This window comes from Ranitomeya imitator, chromosome 9, assembly GCF_032444005.1.
Source record: "Ranitomeya imitator isolate aRanImi1 chromosome 9, aRanImi1.pri, whole genome shotgun sequence".
Taxonomy (NCBI): Eukaryota; Metazoa; Chordata; class Amphibia; order Anura; family Dendrobatidae; genus Ranitomeya; species Ranitomeya imitator.
Window position 1 is genome coordinate 55,337,084 of NC_091290.1, and position 19,719 is coordinate 55,356,802.

Consider the following 19,719-nt stretch of genomic DNA (forward strand, 5'->3'; position numbering starts at 1 on the left):
GTACAGCACATGACCTCGGAGGCAAGAGATTGGCTTGCAGGGGTCGGGCATGTGAATGTCCGGCACATCATCACTCCAGGAAAATTAATAAAGAACGACAGGGGACCACACATCACATACCCACAGAATATGCCATAAATGAATAGAGCATCGCTGCAGAAATCGGGTTTGCGATGTGAGCCAGGGCTGTTATACTCTGTGTTTGGAGGTTATAGTGCCATATAGTGAGGGCGCATGGAAGAGCTTGGAAGGGAAGGGGCACCGTTTGACTTTTCAATGCAAAATTGGCTGGAATTGAGATCAGGCGCCATGTCGCGTTTGAATAGCCCCTGATGTGCCGAAACAGTGGAAACTCTCCACAAGTGACACCATTTTGGAAAGTAGACCCCCTTAAAGAACTTATCTAAATGTGTGGTGAGAACGTTGAACCCCCAAGTGCTTCACAGAAGTTTTAAAATATAGAACGGTAAAAATAAAAAAAATCATATTTTTTTCAGAAAATTTACCTTTTCGACCCCAATATTTTATTTTCCCAAGGGTAACAGGAGAAATTGGACCACAAAGGTTGTTGTGCAATTTGTCCTGAGTATGCTGATACCCCAGATGTGGGGGTAAACCAATGTTTGGGCGTATGGCTGAGCTAGGAAGGGAAGGAGCTCCGTTTTACTTTTCAATGCAAAATTGGCTGGAATTGAGATCAGATGCCATGTCGGGTTTGGAGACCCCTGATGTGCCTAAACAGTGGAAACCCCCAATTCTAACTCCAACCCTAACCCGAACACACCCCTAACTCTAATCCCAACCCTAACCCCAACACTATGACTGACAGCTCACTCGGCAGTGCGTCTATGCAGAGCAGGTTGTGAAAGTCCCGGGTCACATTTGAATGACAGGCGGCGCAGGACAACTTTGTGATTTATTAGTTTAGTTTGAGCTAGCCTACAACTGTGAAAACAATCAGACCATGTGTAATTATTAATCACTGCAGACATACAATCAATGTGAGGCCAAGGGTTCATTTACTTTTTCTTGGACATGTAAATAATTATAAACAACAGAGATATAAGATACTAAAAAATTCACAAGTTTATTGGAAAAAGTGCCCTGGTGCTGTTAACATGTAAAACATACCTTCCAGATAAAGTGGGCAGCCTAAGCGGTCACAGTATTTCGGTATGGGAACAGGGGCAAAATGTGAAGTTCCTGGGGCATATTGCTAAATTTGGGGTCCCATGCTACCAGGTGTCATTCATAATACTGATATGGTCTAATGTGGTCTCCTTAGGTACCCGAGTGCACCCCATGGTTATCCCTTTTATGTCCTTACAATAAAGCTTCCTAATTTCCTTGTATGAAAAATACACAACATACAAAACTACATCTCCCCCCACATATAGGAGGAGACAGCCATGTCTGAGACCTAGTCAACTTCCCACCATGAATGTAACTGATATCTCACAGGAACATCACAAATACGGTTGGTAAAATCATCTCATCCCCATGGACTTCAGGTTCCTTCCGGTCATGGATGGAAGTCTTCACTTACAATTTTCTGGAAAAGAAGAAGACAAGCAGCTGTATATAATATGAAGATGATTTGCGATACGGATGCTAACCCACGACCTGTAATGGTACAATGTCGTCCTTTCTTTTTACATACCGTTATTTTTCTCTATCTCCTTCAGTTCACGATCCCATCCCAGGAGTTGTACAAGTCGCTTCACCCCGCCGGTGACCTCTCCTAATTCTACTACACTGAGCCCATCTGAATTGTCCAGAAAAGGTCCCACGGGGTCTCGATTGATGAGGACTCGTGGTGTAGAGCTCTGCACGGCGAACACCAGGCTGGCAAAGGGTTCCACCTACAAAATCAGATCAGTTTTAGATACTTGATAAAAACAGGCTTCAACATAGGGACTAAGCAAATCAATATACTTTTCTTCTGTCTGTATGACCTCAAGTGATGTGCCCATGACAATCAGAAGATCTGCTCTAGGAAAATCGGTCAAGTGGAGGAAAAAGCGGGCAGGTAACTGTTCTCCAAAAAAGACGATATCAGGTTTGATGAGACCACCACAAGCTGAACAGCGAGGGTCTGTAGACTTCATTACAGCATCCTGTAAAAATCCAAAAAATTAAGACTTCAACATGTTGCTTGAATTTTAATCCAGAAAAAAAAACACATCTGATTTGTCATAAGCAAATGTGAAAATTCACTATTAGAATGTAGTTGTGCGTATTAGTCTTCTGAAAGAAGCCACTGACACTAAGACATACCGATGCCACGTAGACGTGTACGTGATCTCTAAAAGTGTGTAAGTAGGGGGTATGTGCCAAAGATGCATCCACGTGATGCCCAAACCCAGGGTATCCCAGCAGACCAGAGCATCCCATTGCATTGCTGGCTTGCTTTCTTCCTACAGTACATCCTGGTGCTATCTCTTCTCCAGGTAAGTAAAGCTAAGCACCTCGCTCTTTACATCATGAAAAAGAAAACATGATTAATTTAGGGTCTCCATTCCCATTCTACCTCCTCATACTGCCCTCTCTCTGTTGGTGTTCCTCAAGGCTCTGTCTTAGAACCCCTACTCTTCTACATCTATATCTTTGGGTTGGGAAACCTAAAAGTCCCATGGCTTCCAGTATCATCCACACACTGATGACACTCGGATCTACCTCTGGCCCAGATGTCACCTCTCTGCTGTCCAGAATCCCAGAGAGTCTATCAGCTATATCCTTCTTCTTCTCCTCATCACGCTTCCTAAAGCTCAATGTTGACAAATCTGACCTCATCATCTTTCCTCCATCTCACCTTACCCCACTCATTCTTTCCAGTCCGTCCTTAACTTTGCTTCCCAACTAATCCATCTTTCTCCTCCCCACTGCAAATCCCCTCATTGGCTCCATATTCCCCAACATATCCAGTTCAAACAACTAATAGTGACCTAAAAAGCCATCCATAATCTGTCTTCTCTGTATATCTCTGAACTAATCTGATATCTTCCAACACGTTACCTCCGGTCCCCTAAAGACCTCCTTCTCTCCTCCACTTATATGCTCCTCAGCCAATCATATCCAGACTTCTCCAGAGTATTCCCCATCCTCTGAAATGATGTGCCCCAACACATCCAATTATCTCCAACACTTTTCAGACAGAACTTGAAAGCTCATCTCTTCAAGAAAGCTTACAGCCTGCAATGACCCCCTGCCACCTCACCGCCACCTGAGTTGCTACCGCACCCGCCACTGGAGCTGCCACAACCCCCAACCTACTGTCTCCTTCCCCAATACCCTGTTGACTGTAAGCCCGCAAGGGCAGGGTCATCTCCCCTCTGTACCTGTCTATTATTCTTAGTTTGTTCATTGGAATCTATATCTCTCCCTATTTTGTGTTTAACCCTTTTCACATGTACAGCACCATGGACTCAGTAGTGCTCTATAAATAAATAATAATAATAATAATAATAAATCATAAGCAATAAAGAAGGAAAAAAACAGCACCATGGTAAAAAGTGGTTATGTATCTGCTGAATGTGGAATGGATTGTCAAGCAGCAATAACCATGTGCTCATCCAAGGTTAATCCATATGCAATAGAAAAAGAAGAAAATGGTGGCACTCACTGGTTCTGTATAAAAGTCCAAAGTTTTATTCACATTATTAAGACTGTTGGCATGGAAGAAAATGACATGTGACGGACAACGGGTGGTTTATGACCGATTGAAGTACAGACAGGAGCGAAACATCCGTCATCCGTCACATGTGCTACTCTCCCATGACAACAGTTTTAGTAATGGGAATAAAAAACGTTGGACTTTTATAAAGAGCCGGTGAGTGCCACAATTTTCTTCTTTTTGTGTAATAAATAATTCCAGGTCGGATTCTTCCATTATCCCATGCTCCAGTTCTTATCTCTACATCCAATGGTGAGACTAGTGGGAAAATGTTACTATGGGCAGACTGACAGGGCTCGAATACAGGAAATGAGGCAAGGTACGCGGCCCCAGCATCTTCACCTTCAGAAGTAACCTGGTGAACAGGGCGAGCTAGGGCATCCCCAAGTGTTAGGGACAGGGAAGGAGCCCCTGGTGCCGGGTCCCCCATCAAACCGAATCGTGACACCTTTTCCCTACTCAATGATTCTTTGATCATTGAGTAGAGAAATTGGGTCACCAATCGACCTTACGGAGACCTCTTTTGTAGGCACTACCACTTGCGCAGCAATGAGAACATCCCACAAGGCTGGCAGCTTTCGAGATGCTCTGATTCAGTTGTCTGGACATCACACTTTAGCCTAGGTCATAGTCGTGCACGTCTTTAAGCTTGCCCATTGTGGTTGCTGTTCACAACTAGGCTAGTTTTTCTGTAATGATCTGTTCATATCTATGTTGGAAAAAAGACTGAAGAAATTGTGTAGATTGCTCTATTTTTGTGGTAAAAGAGATAAGCACCATCACAGAAGCCAGAGAACCACATGATAGTATATGAGGCCTATCAGGCACCATTTGTGCCCATCTTGCAGGAAATCCATCCCGTTCATAAAACCGAACAGAAAAACAGAATTTCTAAGGTAAATGTTTTACATAAAAGACACCGAACAATACAAAAAGGCTATTACGGTATTTCCACCACAGTATATGGCACAACAGGCACGGTACCACTTACACTGAAGGTCTCTCCAGGATACTCTTTGAGGCACATTGTGCATGTGGATGATGCAAATGTGCCATGAGCTTCTACCAACTTCTCAGCGGGAATCCCCGCAGCTGAAATACAAACCCAAAGATACAGCGTTATCAATGATCATTTATAGGATATTTTGCCAAATCTAGTGAGATGTAGATAGCTGAGAGGTTCAGTAATTATACACACTTGGACAAAATTGTTGGTACTCGTCTGGTAAAGTGAGGAAGACTCACAATAGTCACTGAAATAACTTTAATATCAACTAATAAAAATCAAACCTTGCTTTTGAATTGTGGTTCAACGGAAGAAAAAAATAAACTACTGAAAATGGCCTGGACAAAACTGATGGTACCTCTAGAAAAGACAGAAAATAATGTGACCATAGGGACATATGAAACTACGGTGTGTCTTGTAATTCGCCTCACAGGTGTTTACATACTTATAAATCAGAAAAAAAACAAAAAATACAAAAAAGACCTAAAAAATATATTTTTATTGTAAATAAATAAAAATTAAATATAAATAAAGAACCACTTATAACCTATAGACAAAAAGTAGGGATGAGACATTGTCTCTTAAGATAAGTGTATCGCTTATGTACACATATGCTGTTATGCTGGCGGTCTATTATGATTTTTTTCAATTTTTTTTTTTGCTGCATTACATTAATCATGCAGCATCATGGTGTCATTCCCCCTGATTATACATATTAATGCTTTGGGGCTTTGCCTGCATTGATAGTGATGCGATTGGCACAGGTGGTTTGTGACAGCCTTTGGTGATGCTCGTGCATATGCGATGATCCTAATAACATCTTTTTGGCAGTGACGCTATGTATGGATCAGTTCACTGAGGGCTCTGCTCTGGCAATGATGCCAATATCCGTTGATATCTATAGAGCATCATATCTCTGGCGATGATGCCCTCACATATATCTGAATAGACTGACTTTTTTCTGGCGTCGATATCACTGTATATGATATCTGGATCATGATACGCTCTGGCAACGATGCCCTCGCATATGCTATGACTCTGTTTTATTTTTTCTGGTGGTGATGCCATTAAGCTTTGATCAGCTTATTATTTATGCTCTATTTTTGAGACACGATGCACTTATAAATATTCATATAAGAGAATAAACCTATTATCTGTCTAGTGCCGATGCCAGTGTGCACCAAAAAAAAGGGACTGAACATTGTCCATCATTTACGTTCAGATGTTTGAATGAATTTATCTTTTTCTTGTGCTGATGCCATTGTGCACTATAAGGGATTGACCTAAATATCATTAATAGCCATGTCCCTATATATATATTTTGTCTGGCATCGACACCATAAGATGTATCAAGACTCTTCTGTTTACTAATAGGTGACTACTTGAGAATTTTTCTTATACTCCACCTGTATCTACCTCTGAGAAGAGTAAAGTGTGTTATCAAACAGTGTTTATATCTTATCTTTGTAAATCACCTTATCTTCTAGTGATTCACATTAGTAAAGGTACCGTCACACATAGCGACGCTGCAGCGATACCGACAACGATCCGGATCGCTGCAGCGTCGCTGTTTGGTCGCTGGAGAGCTGTCACACAGACCGCTCTCCAGCGACCAACGATCCCGAGGTCCCCGGTAACCAGGGTAAACATCGGGTAACTAAGCGCAGGGCCGCGCTTAGTAACCCGATGTTTACCCTGGTAACCATCCTAAAAAGTAAAAAAACAAACGCTACATACTTACCTTCCGCTGTCTGTCCTCGGCGCTCTGCTTCTCTGGTCTGGCTGTGAGCGCCGGGCAGCCAGAAAGCAGAGCGGTGACGTCACCGCTCTGCTTTCCGGCTGACCGACGCTCACAGCCAGAGCAGGAGGAGAGCAGAGCACAGCGCTGGAGGACAGACGGCTGTAGGTAAGTATGTAGTGTTTGTTTTTTTACTTTTAGGATGGTAACCAGGGTAAACATCGGGTTACTAAGCGCGGCCCTGCGCTTAGTTACCCGATGTTTACCCTGGTTACCAGCGAAGACATCGCTGAATCGGTGTCACACACGCCGATTCAGCGATGTCTACGGGGAGTCCAGCGACCAAATAAAGTTCTGGACTTTCTTCCCCGACCAGCGACAGCACAGCAGGGGCCTGATCGCTGCTGCCTGTCACACTGGACGATATCGCTAGCGAGGACGCTGCAACGTCACGGATCGCTAGCGATATCGTCTAGTGTGACAGTACCTTAAGAGTCTTGGTAATCTCTTAGAGTCTATTATAATAAGCTCACCATCACTATCAGCAGTCAGTACCAGCTACAGCATTTTAGTGTACATTTACACTTTTTTCAGTTTTTTTTTTGTGGTGTTTGTTTGGGTGGTGGCTTGTGGTAGGGACACCTACTAGGGTTATCAGGGTCAGTCGACGTTGAGCGGGGGCGCCATTTCGTATCCCAGGGTGCCAACCTCCGCTGCAAGGAAGGGTACAGCTTAGGGTGAGGCACCACTATCATCCCTAGTCCTTTCCTTATTATCATATATATTTTTTCTGCTCTATTATTTTTTATGAGCTTATCCTGACCCTAGGATCCCTACTTTTTGTCTATAGGTTATAAGTGGTTCTTTATTTATATTTAATTTTCATTTATTTACAATAAAAATATATTTTTTAGGTCTTTTTTGTATTTTTTGGTTTTTTTCTAGTTGAATAGACCTTGGTCATTTGTTTCTGGTTTTTTTCATACTTATAAATCAGTCAATTTGAAGGGTGAAAAGTAGTCACTGTGCTGTTTGGGATCATGGTGTGTACCACACTGAACGAGGACCAAAGAAAGCTGAGGTGAGAGTTGTGTCAGGAGATTAGAAAGACATTTATGGTCAAACTTGTTTACTGGTGGACACAGGCAGAAAAGGACCCCTGTGAAAGAACAATATATGGGCTTACTGTAGTCCAATTACTCATCAAAATGCAAAATTCCTACCGCTTTGGGAGGTGCAAAGGGTCCCCTTACCTCTTGGGCCCCTGTGCGACTACACAGGTTGCTCCAATGATACGTCCCACCCTGAACTTATTAAAGGTAAAGGCTATAAGGCTATCTTCAAACAACTTGATGTTCCTGTTACTACAGTTGCACATATGATTCAGGAGTTTAAGGTCTATTGGACTGTAGCCGACCGCTCTGGATGTGGCCAAATAAGGAAAATTGATGACAAATTGAAGAATAGGATAATAAAAATGGTAACAGAAGAGCCAAGAACAACTTCCAAAGAGATTAGAGATGACCTGCAAGATCAAGGTACATTGCACAATCCGTCACAGTCATGGCCAAAGTGGACTTCATATAAAATAACCAAGGATAACACCACTGTTGAAAGCAATTCATAAAAAAAAATTATGACGGAATTTGCCAAAATGCATACTGGCAAGTCACAAAGCTCCTGGCAGTGTACCATTAAATCTCAAGACTATTAAGATATTCTGGAGAGAAATGTGCTGGCCAGTGGCAGAAAGCTTGGTCTCAGTCGCAGCTCATGGGTCTTCCAACAGGATAATGACCCAAAACACACAGCTAAAAACACCCAAGAATGGCTAAGAGGAAAACATTGGACTATTGTGAAGTGGCCTTCTATGAGCCCTGACCCAAATCCTATTGCGCATCTTTGGAAAGAGCTGAAATATGCCATCTGGAAAAGGCAACCTTCAAACATGAGACAACTGGAGCAGTTTGCTCTTGAGTGGGCCAAAATATCTGTCGAGAGGTGCAGAAGTCTCATTGACAGTTACAGGAAACGTTTGATTGCAGTGATTGCCTCAAAAGGTTGTGCAACAAAATATTAAGTTAAAAGGTACCATAATTTCTGTCCAGGACTATTTCATGAGTTTTGTTTTTTTTTTTTTTATACTGTGGAAGCATGGTTGAAAAGTAACGTCTGACGTTCATTTGTTCATGTTCATAGATCTTTTATTTATTATTACTTTTGTCAGATTCAAGTTATTTCTGTGACCATTGTGGGTTTTTCTGTCTTTAAATGAGGGGTACCAACAATTTTGACCACGTGTGTACAATATTTAAAGTCTAATCCGATCCCAAAAGATGCTACAAAGGTGGGAGGTCAAAACAAAGAAAAGCCATTTGTCCACATTCTGGAGGATTTCTTGTCAGGAAACCTTGTATTAATCAAAGATTACCGTAATATTACTGCAAACACAAAAAACGGTGCAATCTTGTCACAATGCCTCATACTCGCCCCGTCCTACAGAACACGCACAGTGCGGGGTCCCCGTGTTACCTGTCCAGGGTAGAGGTCCACATGAGCACTTTATAGCCCCTCACCTCTCTCCAGTCCGTCGATGTTCTGTGTGTACACACGCAGCAATACTCCTTTGTCATGTAGAAGACGCAGAAAGTAATGCGCCGAGTTGGGGTGATGGCGCCCAGGTAGCAGCTCCTGGGACAGACGCAGGAAAGGTTTGGGGTCACGTAAGAAGAAGCCGAGATCAAATATAGCTTCAGGATATGGGAGGGAATACTCCTGCAGTTTACTGTACAGTCCACTAGTGGGAGACCTGGAGCAAGAAACACATGGGATGAAGGACTATTGGCTGATCACATACATCCTGCACAGTCCTGTCAGGGGCCATAAAACTGGAAATGACACTTTAATCTGTAAATGCCACTATCTATCAATTTTTTTGTTCCTGCGCCACTCCACTGCTAAGATATAGCCCCCTTTTCAATGTATAAAAAATGAGTGTTTTTTTTAATGAACTGGGTGCGGTCCTTAAGAATAAGACTCCATCCCATTACTAAAAAGACTAGATTTACATACAGGCCATATCTCAGGAACTGAAAAGTACAAAAGAAAACCTACAACTCCAGATTCAAGAGCACAATGGGAAAAAATACAGATTGTTGACAACTGTCAGGTTCTCTTTAAAGGGAATCTGTCAGCAGGATTTCACCCTCAAACTATTGATATGTGCATTTAGCTTGTTCAGTGACAAGTCCTGCAATACCTTTTACATGACCAATCCGTTCCTCCATTACTAAGAAAACAGGGTTTGAATTGATAGGCAAATGAGGTTTAAGAGCTGTTTGTAGATCTGAAGCCTCTGTCACTCCAGCTCTATTCCCCAGCCAGAACCATCTCCTCCTGCTTCACTGACAGCCTCTATGCTGTGTGAGTTCAGGCAAAGGAGTTGTCAGTCAAGTAGGAGGAGGCGGTGCTGGGTGGGGAATAGAGCTGGAGTGACAGAGGCTTCAGATCTACCATAGTCCCTCAGCGATCATTTACATTCTGCAGTGGACAAAGTCTTAAATTGCTCGTATTCCTAAATCTATTTATTAGGCATGAGCTACAGTACATAGTGCTGACAAGGATGCCGCTATACCTACAGGGATCAGTATAATTTCCATCTTACACCCATGCTATAGTGTCCACATGTTGTCAGAATTACCTGAAATCTGGGATCCCGCTGTCTGTGCTGATTCCAGCGCCAACCATGACCAAAATATGACGGTAGAAGCCATCCTTTATTTTCTTGGCCACATCCGTGATGGACGTAGAGCTGCTCTTAGCGCTATGAGCTCGCCCCCAACTGTGGGAAAGCGGGGATTAGATATGGTCCGAAAATAATACATTCATGTACTGCGGACACACGATCTCCACTTATAAGCATTCTACTGGGATTGAAGACATGTACTGCATATATCAGGGGTGTCAAACTGCATTCCTCGAGGGCTGCAAACAGGTCATGTTTTCAGGATCTCCTTGTACTGCACAGGTGATAATTTAATCACCAACTCATTATTTGTGTAGGTGATTAAATTATCACCTGTGCAGTACAAGGAAATCCTGAAAACATGACCTGATTGCAGCCCTCGAGGAATGCAGTTTGACACCCCTGGCATATATTACTTACCACGGACACGAGAGAAGGCCAGTTTTGCCGCCATTAGATAGCGAGATCTTATTTCTTCCAGTAAGTGGCAGCAGATGGAACGGGCTTCCATGGATCCTCCGCACTGAAAGAGTTAAAAGATTACGACGGCGGTGTAAAGAGGAGCAGTACCGTAGTTCATTAATATATCTTACCTCTCAATAGTGATGATGATGACGCCACCACAACCATTTTCTTAAAGGGCCGGTAGGAAACATACAGTGAAGCCATATTTTCTCCCTGTGAGACTGCACAGAATATATACTAAGAAGCTAAATGGGGTATTTATAGGAACAATTAATGTCTTGCTGCTTTCTGTAGCTGCGTGCATATATAATAGTGTCTGTCGGAGCCTCTGTGTGCTATGTACATAGTAGTGCTTCCCGTGCCGGGCTGTCAGGTGTCCCCTGTGACCTGCCTGCTGGCTGGGTCCTCCCCACCGTACACTATCCCTATAGGCTCCTGGTGCAGTCACTCTGAAGGGGGGGGGGGGGGAGATCCCAGCTGCCTCCCTCCATTAACCTCTGGCCTACTGGGGGAAAACAACTAGATGATGACCTGCCATAGAGCCTGGAACACTACCATGCATTTATATAGGCTGACACATTGCATCCACACTGATACATTAACCCCTTCACCCCTGGACAATTTTCCGTTTTTCTTTTTTTTTTTTTTTACCTCCCCTTCTTCCAAGAGCCTTTTTTTTTTCGGTCAACATAGCCATATTTTGCCTTGTTTTTTTAAGAGACGAGTTGTACTTTTGAATAACACTATTGATTTTACCATATAGTATACCGGAAAATGGAAAAAAAACAAAAAAAAAACAAGTGTGGTGAAATGACAAAAATAAAAGTGCAATTTCATAATCGTTTTTTTATTATTTACAATGTTCACTGTATGGTAAAAATGATCCGGTAATATGATTCTCCAAGTCAGTACGAGTACACAGATACTAAACATGTAGCATTTATTAGTTAAATAATGGAAAATAATAATCAGAAATGTTTGCATTTGTCGCCATTTTCCGAGACCCATAACTTTCTCATTTTTCAGGAAAAGGGGCTGGGTGAGGGCTTAGGCTACTTTCACACATCAGGTTTTCAGTGTCAGGCTAAATCCAGCTAAATTTCAAAAAAACGGATCAGGCGAATGTTGCCGCCGGATCCTTTTTTTTTCCCCATAGACTTGTATTAGTGCCGGATGACATTGCGTTTCGTCCGGTTTTCGCCGGATGCGGCAAATCTGCCGTTTCCGGTTTCTGGAAAAAAATGTCCATAGCAATGTTTTTTGTCTCCGACGAAAAAGCCGGAAGCGCCAGTTTGCTAGAATGGAAGCCTATGGGAGCCGGAAGGTGCCAGATCCAGAAAATGACGGATTCCGGCGCCGAATTCCGTTTTTTAAACTGAGCATGCTCCAAATTTTTTTTTTTATCCAATAATCTAGATATGGTAGCCAGATCCTTCTAAATAACGGATCCGTCACATCAGTTTTTCACAATCTGCGCCAGTTCCGGTTTTTCCAACATTCGCCGGATTGTGCCTGATGCAAAAAAACCTAATGTGTGAAAGCCTTATTTTTTGCCCGCTCCCCGAGCTGATGTTTTAATTGTTACCATTTAAGAGTAAATATGACGTTTTGATCGCCTGTTATTGTATTTTATTGCAATATTGCGGCGACCAAAAATCCAAAATTCTGTAGTTTCGATTTTTTTTCTTGTTACGCCATTTACCGATCAGAAAACATAAAAAAATTAACCCCTTTCCAACATCGGGCATAATAATACGCCGATGTCGGACACCCTTTGATGTGGGCACCGGCACTGAGCCCACATCTTTTGCAGCATGTCAGGTGTTCCAGAGTAGGGGTGATACGCGAGAGAAATCTTGTATACGATTGTGGGAAGAGGAGATAAGAGGGGAGTAGAGAAGGAGAACTTGTGAGGATCGGAGGTTGCGTGCAGGTAAGTACCGGGAGACGAGGTCACAGATGTATGGAGGAGACAGGTTGTGGATGGCTTTGTACGTCATGGTTAGGGTTTTGTAGTGGAGTCTCTGGGCAATGGGGAGCCAGTGAAGGGATTGACAGAGGGGAGAGGCCGGGGAATAGCGGGGGGACAGGTGGATTAGTCAGGCAGCAGAGTCTAGAATAGATTGGAGGGGCGAGAGTGTTAGAGGGGAGGCCACAGAGCAGGAGGTTGCAGTAGTCAAGGCGAGAGATGATGAGGGCATGGACTAGGGTTTTTGCAGATTCTTGGTTGAGGAATGAACGGATTCGTGAAATATTTTTGAGTTGAAGTCGGCAGGAAGTGGAAAGGGCTTGGATATGTGGTTTGAAGGAGAGATTAGCATCAAGGATTACCCCGAGGCAGCGAGCTTGTAGGACTGGGGTGAGTGGGCAGCCATTTACTGTAATGGATAGATTTGTTGGGGGGGGGGTCACGTGAGATGGGGGAAAGATGATGAATTCTGTTTTGTCCATGTTAAGTTTCAGAAATCTAGCGGAGAAGAAGGGTGAAATAGTGGACAGACATTGAGGGATTCTGGTTAGTAGGGTGGTGATATCTGGTCCAGAGATGTAGATCTGTGTGTCATCAGCATAGAGATGATACTGAAAGCTATGAGATTCTATGAGCTGTCCCAGGCCAAAGGTGTAAATGGAGAAGAGCAGGGGCCAAAGGACTGAACCTTGTGGGACTCCGACAGATAGGGGGCGAGGTGAGGAGGTGGTGTGTGAGTGGGAGATGCTGAAGGTCTGGTCTGTTAGTTATGATGAGATCCAGGATAGGGCCTAGTCTGTGATGCCAAGGGATGAGAGGGTCTGTTATAATAGGGGATGGTCCACTGTGTCAAAGGCAGCCGACAAATCCAGGAGGAGGAGGACAGAGTAGTGTCCCTTGGCGGTTAAGAGGTCATTGGTGACCTTAGTTAGGGCAGTTTCAGTGGAGTGGTGTGACCGGAAGCCAGATTGTAAGCGGTCAAAGAGGGAGCAAGAAGAGAGATGGGAGGACAGTTCAAGGTAGACGTGTTGTTCCAGTAGCTTGGAGGCATAGGGGAGAAGTGATATAGGGCGATAGCTAGATACAGAGGATGGGTCAAGAGAGGGCTTTTTGAGGATAGGTGTGATGGAGGCATGTTTAAAGCTTGAGGGGAAAACACCAGTTGTTAGTGATAGGTTGAAGAGATGGGTTAGGGTTGGGATGAAGACTGTGGTGAGGTTTGGGATGAAGTGGGATGGGATCGGGTCAAGTGCACAGATGGTGAGATGCGATCTTGAGAGTAGAGTGGAGAGTCGATCTTCTGTAATGGTGAAGTTGGTTTTGGAGGTGGAGGGCTGGGAAGTCGGGAGGAAGGGCTCTGGGGGTTGTTGACCAAAACTGTGATAATAATCTCGCTCTTTGAGGGTGACCCCCAAGCATGGGCATTCTCTTACCTGTCTCACTCCCAGATGCTCCAGACGGTGGAGGAGTTTATTCTGGCGCTGGGTCATATATACAATGACTGACTGCGGCTCCCTGGCTGACACCACACTACGTCAGTTTCAGCAGTGAGACCGGCCAGGGGAGGAGTAATGCTCTGCGTTTTGGAAACGGTCCACTGACACTAAGTGGAATAACCCGGCGCTCCGTAGCCAGTTCTGTGAAGGGCTATCAGTAAGGGTGAAGGATGCTTTAACCCTCTATGAGACTGTAGTTTCCCTTGAGGTGGCCACGTATCTGGCTATCCGGGTGGATTGTCATCTTCGCCAGGGACATAAATAGACAATGTGCGGGAGGTCTGGGGCCAAGAGAAATCTGGTCTGATGCATCTGATGAACCCATGCAGTTGGGTGGGGCAACTTGTTCTGAAACGCAGGCTGTTTGGCGCAAAGGGGAGTATGTTTTTATTGTGGTAGAAAGGGCCATTTCCTGGGCACGTGCCCTTCCCTATCTCACTATAAATAACCGCCGGAAAACTAACGAGCCCGGGTGGCGGGGATGTTATCAACCTGGGTGTATATATAACTCTTCTGTGGGTAGGACACAATTTTTTTTGCCTGCTGAAATCCATCTAGGCAAAAATAAGGTGGTTAGTACTGCCTTTCTGGACAGTGGAGTTTGGCTTAACTTGATCGACACTAGGTTCGTCTAGGTCCAGGGCCTAAAACCACATACACGGTCCAGACCTATGCACATAATCGCCATCGACTGCACTTTTGAGACAGGGGTATTTTACTCAAGTCGTCCGAGGGTTACATCTTCAGGTAGGGGCCATGCACTCAGAAGGTATTGACTGTTATGTGCTGGAGAGTCTGCCCTCTCCTGTGGTTCTTGGACTTACTTAGCTCACTCTGCACTGTGGTAGATTGGCAGGCTCAGGAGGTGGTAAAGTGGAGTATTGTCAAAGACACTGCCTGGCCACCCAGCTTGCAAGGGTTGATACACAGTCTGTGCCTAAACACTTGTTGGACTTTGGGGATGTGTTTTCAGAGCAGGGGTGCCAAGAACTTCCTCACAATAGTCCTTATGACTGCACCACAAATCTTGCCCCTGGAGCCAAGCTACCAAAAAGCAGACTAATAATAGCTCAAGTCCATAGAGGCAGGCCATGAAGGACTATATCATGGAAAGTCTGGCAAAGGGTCATATCAGACCATAATCATTCCCCTTTGCTGCAGGCTTTTTCTGTTTAAAGAAGAAAGATGGGGGTTATGTCTATGCCTAGATTTCTGTGAAGTCAATCAGATCACGGTCTGGAACCCGTATCTGCTCCCTCTCATCCCAAACCTCTTTAATCAGATTGTAGGAGCAAAATGGTTTTCTAACCTGATCTCAGGGGGCGCATAATCTCATTTGTATTAGAGAGGAGTAAGTGGAAAACAGCTTTCAATTTGCCTGAGGGACACCATGAGAACTTTGTGATGCCATTTGGGTTGACCAACGCCGTCTTTCAGAACTTTGTTAATTACATCTTTAGTAAACTGGTAGGTAGATACTTTGAAGGAGTGTTTTGCATTTGCGACAATTCTCTCACAGCCTGGCGTCACTCAACCTTTCATTGTAGAAGCTGACGTATCTGAAGTGGGAGTTATATTGTTGCAGGGTGCGTTTACTGGTAAATGGCGTCCATGTACTTACTTTCCTAAAAAAAAACCTGTCATCTGCAGAGAAATTGTGGCATCGATAACAGGGAACTCTTGGCAATGAAGTGGGCCTTGGAAGAGTGGCGTCATTTTCTAGAGGAGGCAGTTCATCCGGTTATGGTAATCTCGGATCATAAGAATCTCGTATATCTAGAGTCTGCGAAACATCTACGCTGCGTTTTTGGTGATCAGGGGTACATCAGGAAGTCTGGGAGTAAGTAGGCGCCTGCAGCGTTTGTGCATGTTCTAAAACCTCTTACACTAGTCCGTCTGGGTCTATCCAACCATTGGCGACACCCAGTAGACCTTGGACTCATTTATGGGTCGATTTTATCATTGATCTACCCGTGTGGGCAGGTAATACTGGATTGTTGGTGGTGGTGGACAGATTCAGTAAAATTTCACATGTTATTACGCTACCCACTTTACCCAACGCCAAGACATTGGCACAAATTTTCATCAGTGAGATAGTAAAATTACATGGGATCCCTATCGATGTTGTGTCTGACCGGGAGGCGCAGTTTTCAAATTTTGGAGGTCTCGTTTGGATATCCACCTCTCATTCTCATCAGCATTTCACCCACAGTCTAATGGACAAACTGAACGGGTTTACCAGAATCTTGAGACTTATCTTTAGGGGTTTTGTGTCTGAGAATCAGGAGGATTGGGTTACCTACTTAAGCAAGATTTTGCCCGGCGATGTGAATGACACGAGGAGTCTTCCATGTCATTTTAAGAAGGAGGACAGCAAGCAGCAGCAGCAGGGAGGTGGGATAGAGAGGCAAGAAACCATGCCCATTGGACCGGACCGACCAGATTACCATACAGCGCAGGAAAACTTACAAAGGTTTTTATACAGGGGGAGTCAGGAAGTTAGATAAGCATCTATGGAATTCAGCACGGGTGCGGAGTAAGGGGATCGTTTTAGTTAATATATAACAAAATGGGTGAAAGGTTCCCTTTAATAAAAATCTGTAAAAAAATGTTTAGTCTCATATGACTTCTACAAACAGGTCAGGCTGTATGGACCACAGAGAATGGTAAGTGGCCACAAAAGGCCGAGATTCACCGAAACACTGGTGGGGCCTAATACATTGGCTGCATAAGTGAGGATCAGGGCATTAATCACTTGTTATTCAAAAGTTGCTCATGAAAGGAATAGTCAGTGAGATCTGAACGATTTTGTGCCGGTCTACTGGCGAGGACTTGGCAATGTGTGAACACATCCTGGCTTTAGAAATGTAGAAGTGAAAATTCAACCCATAGTTCTCAGTTTTATTAAAACACATATATAAATAATTCTAACAAAAAAGGAGAAAGATATACATATATTTATACACCCAAAGTCTATAACAATGAACTTACAAATATATAAGTAGAATTAAGCCACGCTGGAGAGAAGTGACGATGAGAACATAAAGCACACCAGGGACATCACCCTCTAAAACCTCCCCCTATATGCAGGCCCAGCATGTGAAAGCAACCCCTTCCCTGCACAGGCCACCCCGCCACACGCAGCCTCCTTCACTGCACAGGCCACCCCGCCACACGCAGCCTCCTTCACTGCACAGGCCACCCCGCCACAACCAGCTTCCTGCACTGCACAGGCCACCCCGCCACACGCAGCCTCCTTCACTGCACAGGCCACCCCGCCACAAGCAGCCTCCTGCACTGCATAGCCGAGCATGCAGCCACACGCAACTAACATCACCCACTACCCCGAGATGAGGCACAGCATACAGCTCCACAGTGACATTAACCCCATTCACCACGCAGACCCCCAGCATGTGGCCCCATGTGACTGACTTAATTCCCATGCATCTCCACTCAGCATCATCATGCATCAGTCCTCCAGTACGCATTCCCACGAGAGTAACATCACCCCCTTCTACCCAGCATGCAGCCCAACGTGAAAAACATCACTCCCTTCAACGAACAGCTGCCTTGCATGCAGTCTCACGAGTTACATTACCCGCTTCCAATTGTAGCCACCAAGCATGCAGGATTATCCTCACAGCCCAACATTGCCCCCCTCTTCTCCACACAGCCCCTCATCATCATCATCCCCCTTCTCCACACAGCCCCTCATCATCCCCCCTTTTCTCCACAGCCCCTCATCATCCCCCCTTTTCTCCACAGCCCCTCATCATCATCCCCCCTTTCTCCGCACAGCCTCTCATCATCCCCTCTTTCTCCGCACAGCCCTCATCATCATCCCCCCTTTCTCCACACAGCCCCTATCATCATCCCCCCTTTCTCCGCACAGCCCCACATCATCCCCCCTTTCTCCGCACAGCCCCTCATCATCCCCCCCTTTCTCCGCACAGCCCCACATCATCCCCCCCTTTCTCCGCACAGCCCCTCATCATCCCCCCCTTTCTCCGCACAGCCCCTCATCATCCCCCTTTTCTCCGCACAGCCCCTCATCATCCCCTTTCTGCGCACAGCCCTTCATCATCCCCCCTTTCTGCGCACAGCCCTTCATCATCCCCCCCTTTCTCCGCACAGCCCTTCATCATCCCCCCCTTTCTCCGCACAGCCCTTCATCATCCCCTCTTCTGAGCACAGCCCCTCACCATCCCCCCTTTCTCCGCACAACCCCTCATCATCCCCCCTTTCTCCGCACAGCCCCTCATACCCCCTTTCTCCGCACAGCCCCTCATCATCCCCCCTTTCTTCGCACAGCCCCACATCATCCCCCCTTTCTCCGCACAGCCCCTCATCATCCCCCCCTTTCTCCGCACAGCCCCTCATCATCATCCCCCTTCTTTGCACAGCCCCTCATCATCATCACCCTTCTTTGCACAGCCCCTCATCATCCCCTCTTCTGAGCACAGCCCCTCATCATCCCCCCTTTCTCCGCACAGCCCCTCATCATCCCCCTTCTTTGCACAGTCCCACTTCATCCCCCCTTTCTCTGCACAGCCCCTCATCATCCCCTTTTTCCGCACAGCCCCTCATCATCCCCCCTTTCTCCGCACAGCCCCTCATCATCCCCCCTTTCTCCGCACAGCCCCTCATCATCCCCCCCTTTCTCCGCACAGCCCCTCATCATCATCCCCCTTCTTTGCACAGCCCCTCATCATCATCCCTTCATCATCCCCTCTTCTGAGCACAGCCCCTCATCATCCCCCCTTTCTCCGCACAGCCCCTCATCATCATCCCCCTTCTTTGCACAGCCCATCATCATCCCCCCTTCTGCGCACAGCCCCTCATCATCATCCCCCTTCTTTGCACAGCCCCTCATCATCATCCCTTCATCATCCCCCCTTCTGCGCACAGCCCCTCATCATCCCCCTTCTCCGCACAGCCCTTCATCATAATCTCCCCATCACCTTCCCCATGCAGACCCACTCAAGTGTAACTGCAGCAAAGTGAAGGACAGCATTCAATCCAGGTGAAGTATAAAAAGTCCTTTATTGTGCAAAATGCAACTTTTCAACGATATAGGTCTTTTTCAAGCATCATCATCCCCTTCTCCGCACAGACCCTCATAATCCCCCTTTCTCCGCACAGCCCCTCATCATCATCATTCCCTTCTCCGCACAGCCCCTCATCATCATCATCCCCTTCTCCACACAGCCCCTCATCATAATCTCCCCATCACCTTCCCCATACAGACTAACTCAAGTGTAACATCAACCCTTTTCCTGTGAAAGCCCCCCCAATAAGCAGCCCCGTACAAATAGCACCATTTCCCTGTGCAACCTTCCAACATGCAGCTCCCATATGGGAACATCATCCATGTGCCCCCCACAATACATCCTCAGTCCATCACACTGAGTCCTGTGCCCTCGCTGCCAACCTCACAGGCTCCATGGTGCAGAGACCAGTCCTCTCCAGCAGCCTCAGCAGAATCCTCACCTGTAGTGATGTGTCACACCTCCTACTATGGGGTCGGCACTGGACTGTGAGGCCACGCCCCTCTGGTGACATCATCCCGCACAGGCGCACCCCCATGTAGCGGTTACCGAGCCTGGACGCCGGGAAATGTAGTTTCG

General features: G+C 45.6%; 1 protein-coding gene across 4 annotated transcripts in view; it reads right to left on the minus strand.

Annotated features, from left to right (window-relative positions):
- Window positions 1-1,063: 1,063 nt before the first annotated feature.
- Window positions 1,064-19,719, minus strand: part of SIRT3 (sirtuin 3) — a 37,367-nt gene continuing 18,711 nt past the window's right edge. Inside the window, exons 1-9 of one of the 4 annotated variants that reach the window (XR_011315232.1) lie at window positions 19,583-19,719; window positions 10,756-10,848; window positions 10,583-10,685; window positions 10,118-10,258; window positions 8,994-9,226; window positions 4,665-4,765; window positions 1,936-2,117; window positions 1,661-1,862; window positions 1,064-1,552 (exon numbers count right to left, since the gene is read on the minus strand). Coding sequence is in view for 2 of the 4 variants with exons in the window: in XM_069739163.1 (XP_069595264.1) it covers window positions 1,539-1,552; window positions 1,661-1,862; window positions 1,956-2,117; window positions 4,665-4,765; window positions 8,994-9,226; window positions 10,118-10,258; window positions 10,583-10,685; window positions 10,756-10,848 (1,049 nt within the window). In the remaining 2 variants the exon portion in view is untranslated. Of the gene's footprint in view, window positions 1,553-1,660; window positions 1,863-1,935; window positions 2,118-4,664; window positions 4,766-8,993; window positions 9,227-10,117; window positions 10,259-10,582; window positions 10,686-10,755; window positions 10,999-19,582 lie in introns of those variants that run through there. The other 3 variants (XM_069739164.1, XR_011315231.1, XM_069739163.1) reach the window with 3 other exon arrangements.